Source organism: Doryrhamphus excisus, chromosome 19 (genome assembly GCF_030265055.1).
Source record: "Doryrhamphus excisus isolate RoL2022-K1 chromosome 19, RoL_Dexc_1.0, whole genome shotgun sequence".
Classification (NCBI taxonomy): domain Eukaryota; kingdom Metazoa; phylum Chordata; class Actinopteri; order Syngnathiformes; family Syngnathidae; genus Doryrhamphus; species Doryrhamphus excisus.
The window spans coordinates 13201986-13213671 of NC_080484.1; the positions used below are offsets into that span (position 1 = coordinate 13201986).

An 11686-nucleotide genomic window follows, 5' to 3' on the forward strand; every position below is an offset into this window, starting at 1 on the left:
AGACTTCCCAGCTCTGCAGCGTTGCGTCTAACTTCCTGTGTGGGTCAAAGCAGCTTGATTGGCATGTTTAGAGAAGCCGGGGAGAATTTGGACACAACGTGCACACACGTACACACAAGAATCCTGAAGAAGAACCTGTGCATGGACATGAAAGTGGACATTTGAGGAATGTTCAGGTGAAGTCTTCACAACATGAAAACACCTGCACGGCCAAGCAAACAACCCCCCCCCCCCCCCCTCCCCCCAAAAAAAAAGGCAGATTCAGTCGCTTACATTCAGTCTCTCTCTTTGGGCTTGAGGCAACATTTACTTTGGCAGCCATTGAGACAAAAGCAGCGGCGAGTGATTAAAGGCCGTGTTTTCATCCAAGGCTTTTACAGGAAGCTAATTAGTGCAGCTATGCAGTCGTGTGCCAGCCTAATAGGGCGCGGGGGCTGGGGGGGGGCGGCGACTTGGCCTTTACTGGGGAAGCGGCTGCCTTCCTCAAAGGAGTACATGTTTACATTTACGCTCTCCTCTTGTGTTGGCCGCAAGAGTTTTAATTCAATCGGCGATGGCTACATGTTAGGATGTGGTCAGCATCGCCGCGCCGCAAAGCTGAGCAAATTTGTGTGATGGCCGCTAGAGCTGCCAAGGGCCAAAGAAATGGCTTTGAAATGGTGCTGCTGGAAATATGCTCAAAGCGTCCGCCGCACCTGGCTGGTCCCAGCTCAGAATGTGGCAAGGATCAAAATGTGTTCAAGTAGTCGGGCCGCAGACCTCCTCCAAGGCCCCGCCATCCTCATTTGTAGCAGCAATAAACAGCCCCCTCCTGCAGGATGGGGAGATAGTAACCTCCATACAGTATGCTGGTAATACGATGAGTACTTTGATAGGTAGTAACCTCCATACAGTATGCTGGTAATACAATGAGTACATGAATAGGTAGTAACCTCCATACAGTATGCTGGTAATACGAGGAGTACATGAATAGGTAGTAACCTTCATACAGTATGCTGGTAATACAATGAGTACATGAATAGGTAGTAACCTCCATACAGTATGCTGGTAATAAGTTGAGTACTTTAATAGGTAGTAACCTCCATACAGTATGCTGGTAATACGATGAGTACATGAATAGGTAGTAACCTCCATACAGTATGCTGTTAATAAGTTGCATACTTTAATAGATAGTAACTTCAATACAGTATGCTGGTAATATGATGAGTACTTTAATAGGTAGTAACCTCCATACAGTATGCTGGTAATAAGTTGCGTACTTTAATAGATAGTAACCTCCATACAGTATGCTGGTAATATGATGAGTACATGAATAGGTAGTAACCTCCATACAGTATGCTGTTAATAAGTTGCATACTTTAATAGATAGTAACTTCAATACAGTATGCTGGTAATATGATGAGTACTTTAATAGGTAGTAACCTCCATACAGTATGCTGGTAATAAGTTGCGTACTTTAATAGATAGTAACCTCCATACAGTATGCTGGTAATATGATGAGTACATGAATAGGTAGTAACCTCCATACAGTATGCTGGTAATAAGATGAGTACATGAATAGGTAGTAACCTCCATACAGTATGCTGGTAATAAGTTGAGTACTTTAATAGATAGTAACTTCCATACAGCATGCTAGTAATAAGATGAGTGCTTTAATAAGTAGTAACCTCCATACAGTATGCTGGTAATACGAGGAGTACATGAATAGGTAGTAACCTCCATACAGTATGCTGGTAATATGAGTACTTTAATAGGTAGTAACCTCCATACAGTATGCTGGTAAGACAATGAGTACAGGAATGGGTAGTAACCTCCATACATTATGCAGGTAATAAGATACTTTAATAGGTAGTAACCATCATACAGTATGCTGGTAATACGATGAGTACATGAATAGGTAGTAACCTCCATACAGTATGCTGGTAATAAGTTGAGTACTTTAATAGGTATTAACCTCCATACAGCATGCTGGTAATACGATGAGTACATGAATAGGTAGTAACCTCCATACAGTATGCTAGTAATAAGATGAGTACTTTAATAGGTAGTAACCTCCATACAGTATGCTTCGTAATAAGATGAGTACTTTAATAGGTAGTAACCTCCATACAGTATGCTGGTAATAAGATGAGTAGTAATAAGTAGTAACCTCCATACAGTATGCTGGTAATACGATGAGTACATGAATAGGTAGTAACTTTTATACAGTATGCTGAATGCTACTAATTTCATTTCTCCGGTACTCTTCTGCAACCTACACTCAGTGTGTATCCTAGTGGCCCCGCCTCCACCCACGGAGACAATAATACTGTATGACAAAAGGGTGCTAAGAGTGAACGTGCCCGTTTGCAGGCCAGACATGAGGACAGACACGCATGCACATGGCGTGTGATTGTTTTCGTACTACAAATCTTGTCATGTTTTAATCATGTGACCCCCCCCCCCCCATTATGTAATAGCGTTTCTCTTCTCTTGTGTCCTGGTGGGGAAGTTGGACTTTGTGTCAGATGTCGGAGGTTTCCTTGTGTTTGGATGTGTTCCGTCGGCATCGTGTGCGGGGAAGACCTACTGCTATATTTAGAAAGCTTGCTGTGGGGGGGGGGGTCACAGATGTGATTTGTCCGTGCACGGTTAGATGCCGAGACAAAGTGATGGTCACCACCGCCAGCCGTGAATAGTTGAGTGGTGTGAGGTCCAGTACAGGAAGTAGCCGCTGTGCAACAAGGAGTCTAAGATTAGAAACCTCGCTGACCTAACAACGGAAAGGTCAGTGGAGCAGACGCGAGTCCATCCGGGACGCACACGACGTGGACGGAGACCACCTGACTGCTGGCGTCCATGTGTGTGGCGCCGCAGCGTCCGCAGCTGAGATGTTTGTTGAAAGAGGCCGAAATGGTCATCCCGCGTCTTGCAGTCTAAACACTTTCCACTCTCTGTTAGCCTCCCCCGCCCCCCGCCGTGCGTCCATGTTGCCGTGCCTTCCATCTATTGCTGGTTTCCACCTGTGAGCGTGGTTTTTATTAGCGCTTTGTCCACAGCGCCGGCGTAAGCGATACGGCCTCCCTTGTTAGCATAAGCCCAGCTCTTAAAAGTGCGCGGCTAAATGATTAATGAGAAAGCCTTGCACCCAAAAATGCGACCGACCTTCCAAGTATGCCCCAGCGGAATCAGACGCTCGGTATATTATATCGCGGCCCATTAAGGCCCCGTAATTCAAAACGCAGCTATTTGGTGCCTGTCAAAAAAAAAAAAAAGATGGCTGCATGTTTCCAGTCTGGACATTTTTTTTTTCTCCCAGCCGGCGAGTCTTTAAATAGACACTGTTTCCATCTTGAGAATCCATCTACCCACCAACCACCCCCCCACCCCGACTCCCCGCTATTGTTAAAACCTGAACCAATCATTTAGGACACCCCAACCCCAGCCCCCTGCCCGTTATTACTTTCCATTCTCAAAGCTTCAGGAAAGTTTCCATTGATGCCAACTATCATTAAGGAGTCGTCTTCCCATAATGCATTTCGGTATAGACTCACCGGTCACTACATTAGGCACACCTGCACCGGATACCTCCAAAGTCAACCCAACACCCCAAAGTCGTGTTTTTATGTTTGCACTTTTTAAAAAACTTTTTTTCAGTTGAAATGCTGCTATTTAAGCATCGCCTGTACAGTAGTTAAGGATGGCCGCAGTTTGACCCTGGAACGGATCATTTCTCCTAAGTAAGACTCTGTGTCACTTGTTATCGAAACCAATGTTTTTTACATTTTTCTTACTTATCTGAACTTGTATGACCATGCTACCCATAACTTTGCCTGTACACTTTGCGATGGCCACAGTTTGACACTGGAACAGATGATTTCCTTGTGACCCCTGAGCTGTATACTCCAGCATTATTATTGTTATTCATGTTGTTGCATGTTTTAGTGGTGTCGGAGTGAATTGAATCATGTTCCTGCTTCTCCAATGACCCAAGAGGAGTAGTACCATGCATCATGTGACCCCCGTCTCCTTGTCCTTTCCCTGCTGTGTCCCTAACCGTTGTTATTTTGAGGTGGGCGCCATCACAAAGTCCGCCTAGCAACGAGTATCACATGGGGCGGCCTAGAGGGGAGTACTCTTCTATCTTTTTTAGTGCAGGTGTTGTTTACACCCACGCCAGTTCAAAGACGCGCCCAAAAATATGGACAAGCAAGTCTAATCATTTCTGAGATGTGGTTCTCTGGCAGGGGAGTTTACACAGCGCTGGCGCTTTGATGGCGGCGGCGGAACATTCCTCCGTGCGCCTGCCAGCTTCTGCTAATATAATATAATATATAGCTGAAACCGTAGCTGGGATGGAAACACGCTTTTAATACGGACACACTTTGGCTCGCATGCGTGGGACTCTCTGCTCGTACAGTGGAAGCGCTCACATCCAGCACGGTGCATTCGGGGACACTCGATACAAATAATATTTTTAAATGAAAGACATTTTGGGACAATAATAATACATTCATTCATTTTCGTGGGGGGTGCTAGAGCCTATCCCAGCTGTCTTCGGGCAAGAGGCGGGGTACACCCTGGACAGGTCGCCAGCCAATCACAGGGCACATATAGACAAACAACCATTCACACTCACATTCATACCTATGGACAATTTGGAGTGGCCAATTAACCTAGCATGTTTTTGGAATGTGGGAGGAAACCGGAGTACCCGGAGAAAACCCACGCATTCACGGGGAGAACATGCAAACTCCACACAGAGATGGCCGAGGGTGGAATTGAACCCTGGTCTCCCGCGCTAACCACTCGACCGCCGTGCCGCCCAATAATAATACAATGATATATAAATGTATTATACTCTATAGTACGGACACAACATTGCTAACTAGGAAAACAAAATAAATGAACTCACATATTGTTATTATTTATCTCACAGGCACAATAATAACATTTATTGAAACACACACAAGCTCAAGTCTTATTTATTTCTTAAATACCTTCTGATTATATCTACTATGTTGGGTAATAGGAGTGCAAAGGTGACTGTAGGGATGTTATTTCCTGTCTAGAGGGCTCTAATAATGGTAAACATTGTATTGAAAAAGGTTTTCTATGTTAATTACGAAAATATTCCGTTTATTAATATTATTTTCAGGCTGTACGGCAGTCGAGTGGTTAGCACACAGACCTCACAGTTAGGAGACCAGTGTTCAATTCCACCCTCGGGCATCTCTGTGTGGAGTTTCTCCCCGTGCATGCGTGGGTTTTTTCTAGGTACCCCGCCTCTCGCCTGAAGACAGCTGGGATAGGCTCCAGCACCCCCCGCGACCCTCGTAAGGATAAGCGGTAGAAAATGAATGAATATTATTTCCTAGACATTCATGTTCTGTCTACTTTTAGCCACAGTTACAAAAAAGGACATTCGGAGGTTTATATATTTTAGCATTTTTGATTTTTTAATTTTTATCCTATTTTTTTACCTCAGAAACAAATTGCTGCAGTATAATTTTGCCTGGTCACCTCCCAGGCCTTACAGCAGCAGCGAAACAGGAGCCATGTTCATCAATCCTCATAAAAGCGCACATTGAGGCTGTGAGTAGAAGAGCTAGCGAACACACACAGACACCCTTTTTAGCGTCGTGTATGACATCACCGGCAGTGGCGTGATCTTTCCGCCTCCGTCGTCAGCCGCACCGACCAGATCTGTCTGTCAACATCACAGGTGCTGACTAACTTTAGAAGGCGCTCGTGATGTCACACCATGAGGTCACGGCGCTGGCATCGCCGCCCGGGATCCCTGAACGTGACCTCCAGGTTGCCATTCGCACTTGACGTCGAGCATGACGCCATGCTTGTTTGTGCCCATGTCAGCACTTTGACTGGGAGGGTTGGGGAGGGGAGCGTGTGTTTTGCGTGACTCCTATCAGAAAGTATGCCTTACTTTCACACTCTCTCACCTTCTCTCAGGCTGTGAGCTGTTAGCGTTCGTTTTTTTGGAAGCCAATGACGCACTTAACACACCACGAGATTGAACAAAAAATATACAGAATAAACACAGCTGTTGAGAAAATGATTAACTAAGGGACCACTGGAGTAGAAATCATCTGTTCCAGGGTCAAACTGTGGCCTTGTTTCTTCACTTCATTGATCAACAACAAAAAAAAGCTCATAAGTGTTCATTAGGGTGGTACGGCGGTCGAGTGGTTAGCGCGCAGACCTCACAGCTAGGAGACCAGGGTTCAATTCCACCCTCGGCCATCTCTGTGTGGAGTTTGCATGTTCTCCCTGTGAATGCGTGGGTTTTCTCCGGGTACTCTGGTTTCCTCCCACATTCCAAAAACATGCTAGGTTAATTAGCGACTCCAAATTGTCCATAGGTATGAATGTGAGTGTGAATGGTTGTTTGTCTATATGTGCCCTGTGATTGGCTGGTGACCAGTCCAGGGTGTACCCCGCCTCTCGCCCGAAGACAGCTGGGATAGGCTCCAGCACCCTCGTGAGGAAAAAGCGGTAGAAAATGAATGAATGAATGAATGAATGAAGTGTTCATTAAGGGCGGAACTTCAATGGTTTTCTTGATAATAAGCCAAGTTGGCTAATAGGTGTCCTGGCTGATCCAGAGCTAAAGCAGTACGTGACGTCACCATGGCAACAGCAGAGACGCCAGCCTCGCTGTCCTGTGAAGTAGTTCCATATGGTTGGTTTCGGTGTTTGGATGGAATGCTCCCCCCCTGATAGTCCTGAGGCTGTGATGACTGACATCACTTTCACTGAGGCCCCGTGTTGCTTCCTGCTCAGCGGCGTGCTGATCCAGCGTGGAAAGAGAACATATCCATATTAGGACAAGCGCACACGCCCTTATATGGCAACGCTTCCTCCACATACTACGAGCCTGTCTGCTGGCGTTCCTCACACATTCCTGCAGCTCCAGCTTTCATTTCCGATGCCTTTCATAAGAGTCTCGCCTGGTGTGTGAACAAAACAATACAGCCATTCTGTCTCGCCTTTTTTCCTGCATTTGCTTCTTAGCAAGGCCGGCCAGGTACGCTCGGTCTCTTCAAGGCCCGCCACAGGTCATTAGGAAGATGAGCACGGAACATGGAGTTGTTATTCCCGTCAATATGTTCCGCCATACTGTACGTGCGTCCAGGCGGGGTCTCGCCGGCTGCTTTTTCACTTAAGTCGGGATCTTTTTGGCAGTTCTTTGTCCTGACTCAGACGAGCTGAAAAGCAGACTTTTTCAAGGTTCATGTTGTACCAAACAAACGTACATATTTGATGTCTGCTGCGTACCGACACTGGCTGTCTTCTCAAGTGGGACACAGGGTACAAAAGTACATCCCGTGTCTTTATTTACTCTGATGCCTTTTCAAGCTGCTGCTGTTAGCGGCTAAGTAGCAACAAGCTTCCTAACTCACTGTCCGTGCAGTTTTTATTGACTAAATAACCCGTCATGGGGCCAAAGTCATTGGATAATTCCATCACCAATTAGAACCTCTTCCGTTTGTACTCTACATGAAAAAAAAATTGATATATATTTGGGTTTTTGGCAAACCTTTTGGAACAAATTAAGGTACCATCATCTGTTCCAGGGTCAAACTGTGGCCATGGATCTACATTATTGGCTTTTTGTCAAACCTTTTAGAACAAACTAAGGTACCACTGGAGTAGAAATCATCTGTTCCAGTGTCAAACTGTGGCCATGGATCTACATTATTGGGTTTTCGTATATTTGGGTTTTTGTCAAACCTTTTAGAACAAACTAAGGTACCACTGGAGTAGAAATCATCTGTTCCAGGGTCAAACTGTGGCCATGGATCTACATTATTGGGTTTTTGTCAAACCTTTTAGAACAAACTAAGGTACCACTGGAGTAGAAATCATCTGTTCCAGAGTCAAACTGTGGCCACTTTAAGTTGTTTACCTGTGAAGGAGATGTGTTCAGCCGTAATTTAGCATTTTTAACGCTCAGTAAAAAGACGTTAACCACCTAACGTAAACAATGGAAGCCCGTTTCTGCCACTAAAAGAAAAATAATCCTAATGTTTTCTCATGAAAAGTCGGGATTACCAAATAAGAGTCATAATGATGAGATGAAGTGCAAACATTTTTACAACATAATGAAATTACAATATAAAATATTTCAAAATAAAGCCCTAAATATGAAATAGAATGTGAGATCAATTCAAATGTGTGACATGCAACCTAACAAACACGTCATGGTATGTTTGTGTCGACAGTCTGCCTGTGTATCATAGACGTAGAGCACATAGATCCTGGCGCTGGCCCTTTAACGACTGCAACAGATGCCATTAAAACGTCAGTCTGGCCGTAGATGAGAGGCGCTGAGATGACATCCATTCATCCAACGCATCATAAGGCCGTGACGTGCTCCGACAAAAATGCCTTTTTTGCGGCGTCCTCAGACGTAACCGCACGAGCCCAGAGCGCTACGACATGAGCAGGCCGCTCCACTTTGATGGATCTCCGGCTCAGACTAATGACTTTTCTTTTTTCTTTCTTCACGCCGCGTGTTCATTCAGCAAATGTTACGACACATTAATCCTTGGGCTCCGCCCCCACGTGGAAATGGTTACAGGCGTCGGCCATGTTGTTCCAGGTCAGACTTCAGCATTTTTAGCAGTAAACAAAGACGGTAGCCAGTCGTGGAAGTGTAAAAAGAAGTTAAGCACTGTTAAAAAAAACATACACCGCGTTGGACCCCCCCCCCCCATTCTAACATATCAGTCGTATAAGTGTAAAAATAACAATACCCCCCCCCCCCCCCCCAAAAAAAAAGTAAAAATACCACAGCATACACCGCAGTGGACCCCCCCCCCATCCTAACATATCAGTCGTATAAGTGTAAAAATAACAATAAACGCCCCCCCCCCCAAAAAAAAAGTAAAAATACCACAGCACCTTCCTTTCTTCTGCTTTCCTTAAATCCATATTTATAGCTCGTGTTTGTGAAGTCAGCCTTGAGGAATTCCCAGTGGGGGGTCCCAGGCCTCCAGGCAGACTTCACCTTTCCAGATGAAAGCCGCTGGGGGGGGGGCGCTGGTGTTGCGCTTCAGACAGCAGGAATGTGGGATGTCTGGAGGGGAGGGAGGGGGGGTCAGGAAGCCAGGAAAGAATGCCAAGCATGTCCATGTTTGTCCAGGGCTGGCTCCCCATTCAGACCCCCCCCCCTTCCTTTCCCCGCTCCTACCTCATCCCTCCCACCCAAGTGACGTGTCGCCACGAGGGCCGACTGGCCATAAAAGCGGCGCCGCGCTCCGACCAGAACTCAGACCGAGCCGTCGGACCAACCGAAGCTAAACTCTAGCTTTCACCACGGAGTCCCACCTCCTTTGACACGAGATCCACTCGATCGCGGACGCTTTCTTCTTCTCTCCGAGGACAGCAAGGCTTTTCCCCCTTCTACCGACTTCCAGGAAGAATCTTTGTCAAAGTTCCAGAAAGAAAAAGATGCTCACCGGGATGAAGAAAGTTCTTTTCCTGCCTTTTGCCTGCATCTTCTTCTCCTGCCTGGTAAGTCCTCACCTTCTCTTGGCGTCTACTCGCGTCCGTCCCGTCCCCAACTAAGCGTCTTCGTTGCTTCCAGGCGGCAGGCCAGGAGTGCAGCGGGCAGTGCACGTGCCCCTCAAACCCCCCTCAGTGCGCCCCCGGCGTGAGCCTGGTACCGGACGGCTGCGGTTGCTGCAGGGTCTGCGCCAAGCAGATGGGGGAGCTTTGCACCGAGAGGGACGCCTGCGACCCCCACAAGGGCCTCTACTGCGACTTTGGCTCCCCTATTAACAGACGCATCGGAGTCTGCACAGGTGAGCCACCTGCCACCCGTCCCCCGCCCCATTAAGGTGTCTTTAAGGAGCTGGATGGTGAGTGTGTGTTTTTGTTCCAGCGAGAGAGGGCGCCACCTGTGTGTTTGGAGGAATGGTGTACAAGAGCGGTGAGAGCTTCCAGAGCAGCTGCAAGTACCAGTGTACGTGCCTGGACGGGGCGGTGGGATGCGTCCCCCTCTGCTCCATGGACGTGCGCCTCCCCAGCCCCGATTGCCCCATGCCTCGACGGGTCAAAGTTCCAGGGAAGTGCTGTGAGGAGTGGGTGTGCGACACTCCGCAGCACACAAACAGCTTCATGGGCTCTGTTTTGCCTGGTGAGTAAAGACCCCCGTCCCCCCGTCCCCACCCCCCAATCCCACCCGACACACACTCTTAAAAGCAGCTTCTTCTTGTCCATACAGCTTACCGCCAAGAAGAGACCTACGGTCCAGATCCTTCCATGATGAGGGAGAACTGCCTGGTTCAGACCACCGAATGGAGCGCCTGCTCCAAAACCTGCGGTCTTGGGGTCTCCACCCGGGTCACCAATGATAACCGCGAGTGCCGACTAGAGAAGCAGACCCGGCTTTGCATGGTACGGCCCTGCGAGTCCCAGCTGGAGCAGAGCATCAGGGTGAGTCTTAAATCCACATTTTTCTAGTTTCCTTCAAATATGATAGCACTTGAATGCAACACCATTGCATTACATTCAGCTAAATAGTAAAGTTTTTAAAGTTATTGTTTTTTTTTCTCAGAAAGGGAAAAAATGCATCCGCACCCCAAGGCTCTCAAAGCCCATGAAGTTTGAGATCTCCGGCTGCACCACCACCAAGTCCTACAGACCCAAGTTCTGCGGCGTGTGCCTGGACGGCCGCTGCTGCACCCCCCACCGGACCACCACCCTGCCCATGGAGTTCAAGTGCCCCGACGGGCAGGTGATGAAGAAGCACATGATGTTCATCAAGTCGTGCGCCTGCCACCACAACTGCCCCGGCGAGAACGACATCTTCGAGTCCATGTACTACAAGAAGATGATGGGCGACATGGCGTGATGGGGCCACCAGGGGGCGACCACGCGGCAGCTTTGTGACTTGAAAACATCTCATTTCGCAGCTCGGTATATCAAAAGCCTGCAAGTTTTTTGGTTTTATTTTGATCTTCTTTGCTGAAAAAGTAAGTCGGACGCGTGTCGTGTCCGTGGCGTGAGCGGCTGGTGCACTTTGAAAGCTCAGACGGAGAGTTGCCTCGCAGCTCAGAGAGATTCCTGCACTATCACGTCCATGTTGGTTTGGGCAGCTTTTCCAAATCAACCCGTCCATTTTTTGCTCTCAATTTTGACCTCCTCTGTAAATGAGGTGTGTAATAACCCCCCCTCACCCATAGAGGGCGTCTGCAGACCACAGCAGGCCACCCTTCTTCCCTTTGCAAACATGGCTGAATATGTGTGTGTGTTTTGTTTGTGTGTGCGTGTATGTATGAGTTTCCGCCCCAAGGAGGAAAAAAAAAGAAGTTAGGACGCACTGAAAAAAAGAAGAAGGAAACAAAAGAGTCTATTTTGTACATAAATAGAAGGAAAAGACTGGAAGAATTGTGATTTCATTCTTTTTTTGTGTAAATGATGTATATATTTGTACAGTTTAAGTTAATTTAAAAGCCAAATTTGTTCTGTGCTTTGGAAAATGTATCATTAGTGTTTCTTGGACGACAGTATTTTGTACTATTTTATTGAGAAGTGTGACACATTGTTACATGTTTCACTTTGTAGCTGGAAATAAAAAGGTTATATTTTTTGATACAAACGTGACAGCTCCCCTTTCTTCCTTTGCTTTTGTCACATCAATTTCAAGACAAACGTCTGCCAAATTAAGCATCATGTGGCC

At 46.9% G+C, this 11686-nt stretch overlaps 1 protein-coding gene across 1 annotated transcript; it reads left to right on the forward strand.

Annotated features, from left to right (window-relative positions):
- The first annotated feature begins 9257 nt into the window (after positions 1–9257).
- ccn2a (cellular communication network factor 2a) lies at positions 9258–11610 on the forward strand. The gene is made up of 5 exons (XM_058056836.1): positions 9258–9516; positions 9590–9806; positions 9887–10141; positions 10229–10440; positions 10562–11610. The coding sequence occupies exons 1-5, from the start codon at positions 9454–9456 to the stop codon at positions 10856–10858; spliced, it is 1044 nt and encodes a 347-aa protein (XP_057912819.1). The 5' UTR covers positions 9258–9453; the 3' UTR covers positions 10859–11610.
- Positions 11611–11686: the final 76 nt, after the last annotated feature.

Bases quoted from the DNA above. Each gene is read 5' to 3' on its own strand.
- ccn2a (XM_058056836.1), top strand. From the start codon at position 9,454: ATGCTCACCGGGATGAAGAAAGTTCTTTTCCTGCCTTTTGCCTGCATC. The intron at 10,142-10,228 runs GTGAGTAAAGAC...TTGTCCATACAG, and splicing joins CATGGGCTCTGTTTTGCCTG to CTTACCGCCAAGAAGAGACC. The intron at 10,441-10,561 runs GTGAGTCTTAAA...TTTTTTTCTCAG, and splicing joins AGCTGGAGCAGAGCATCAGG to AAAGGGAAAAAATGCATCCG.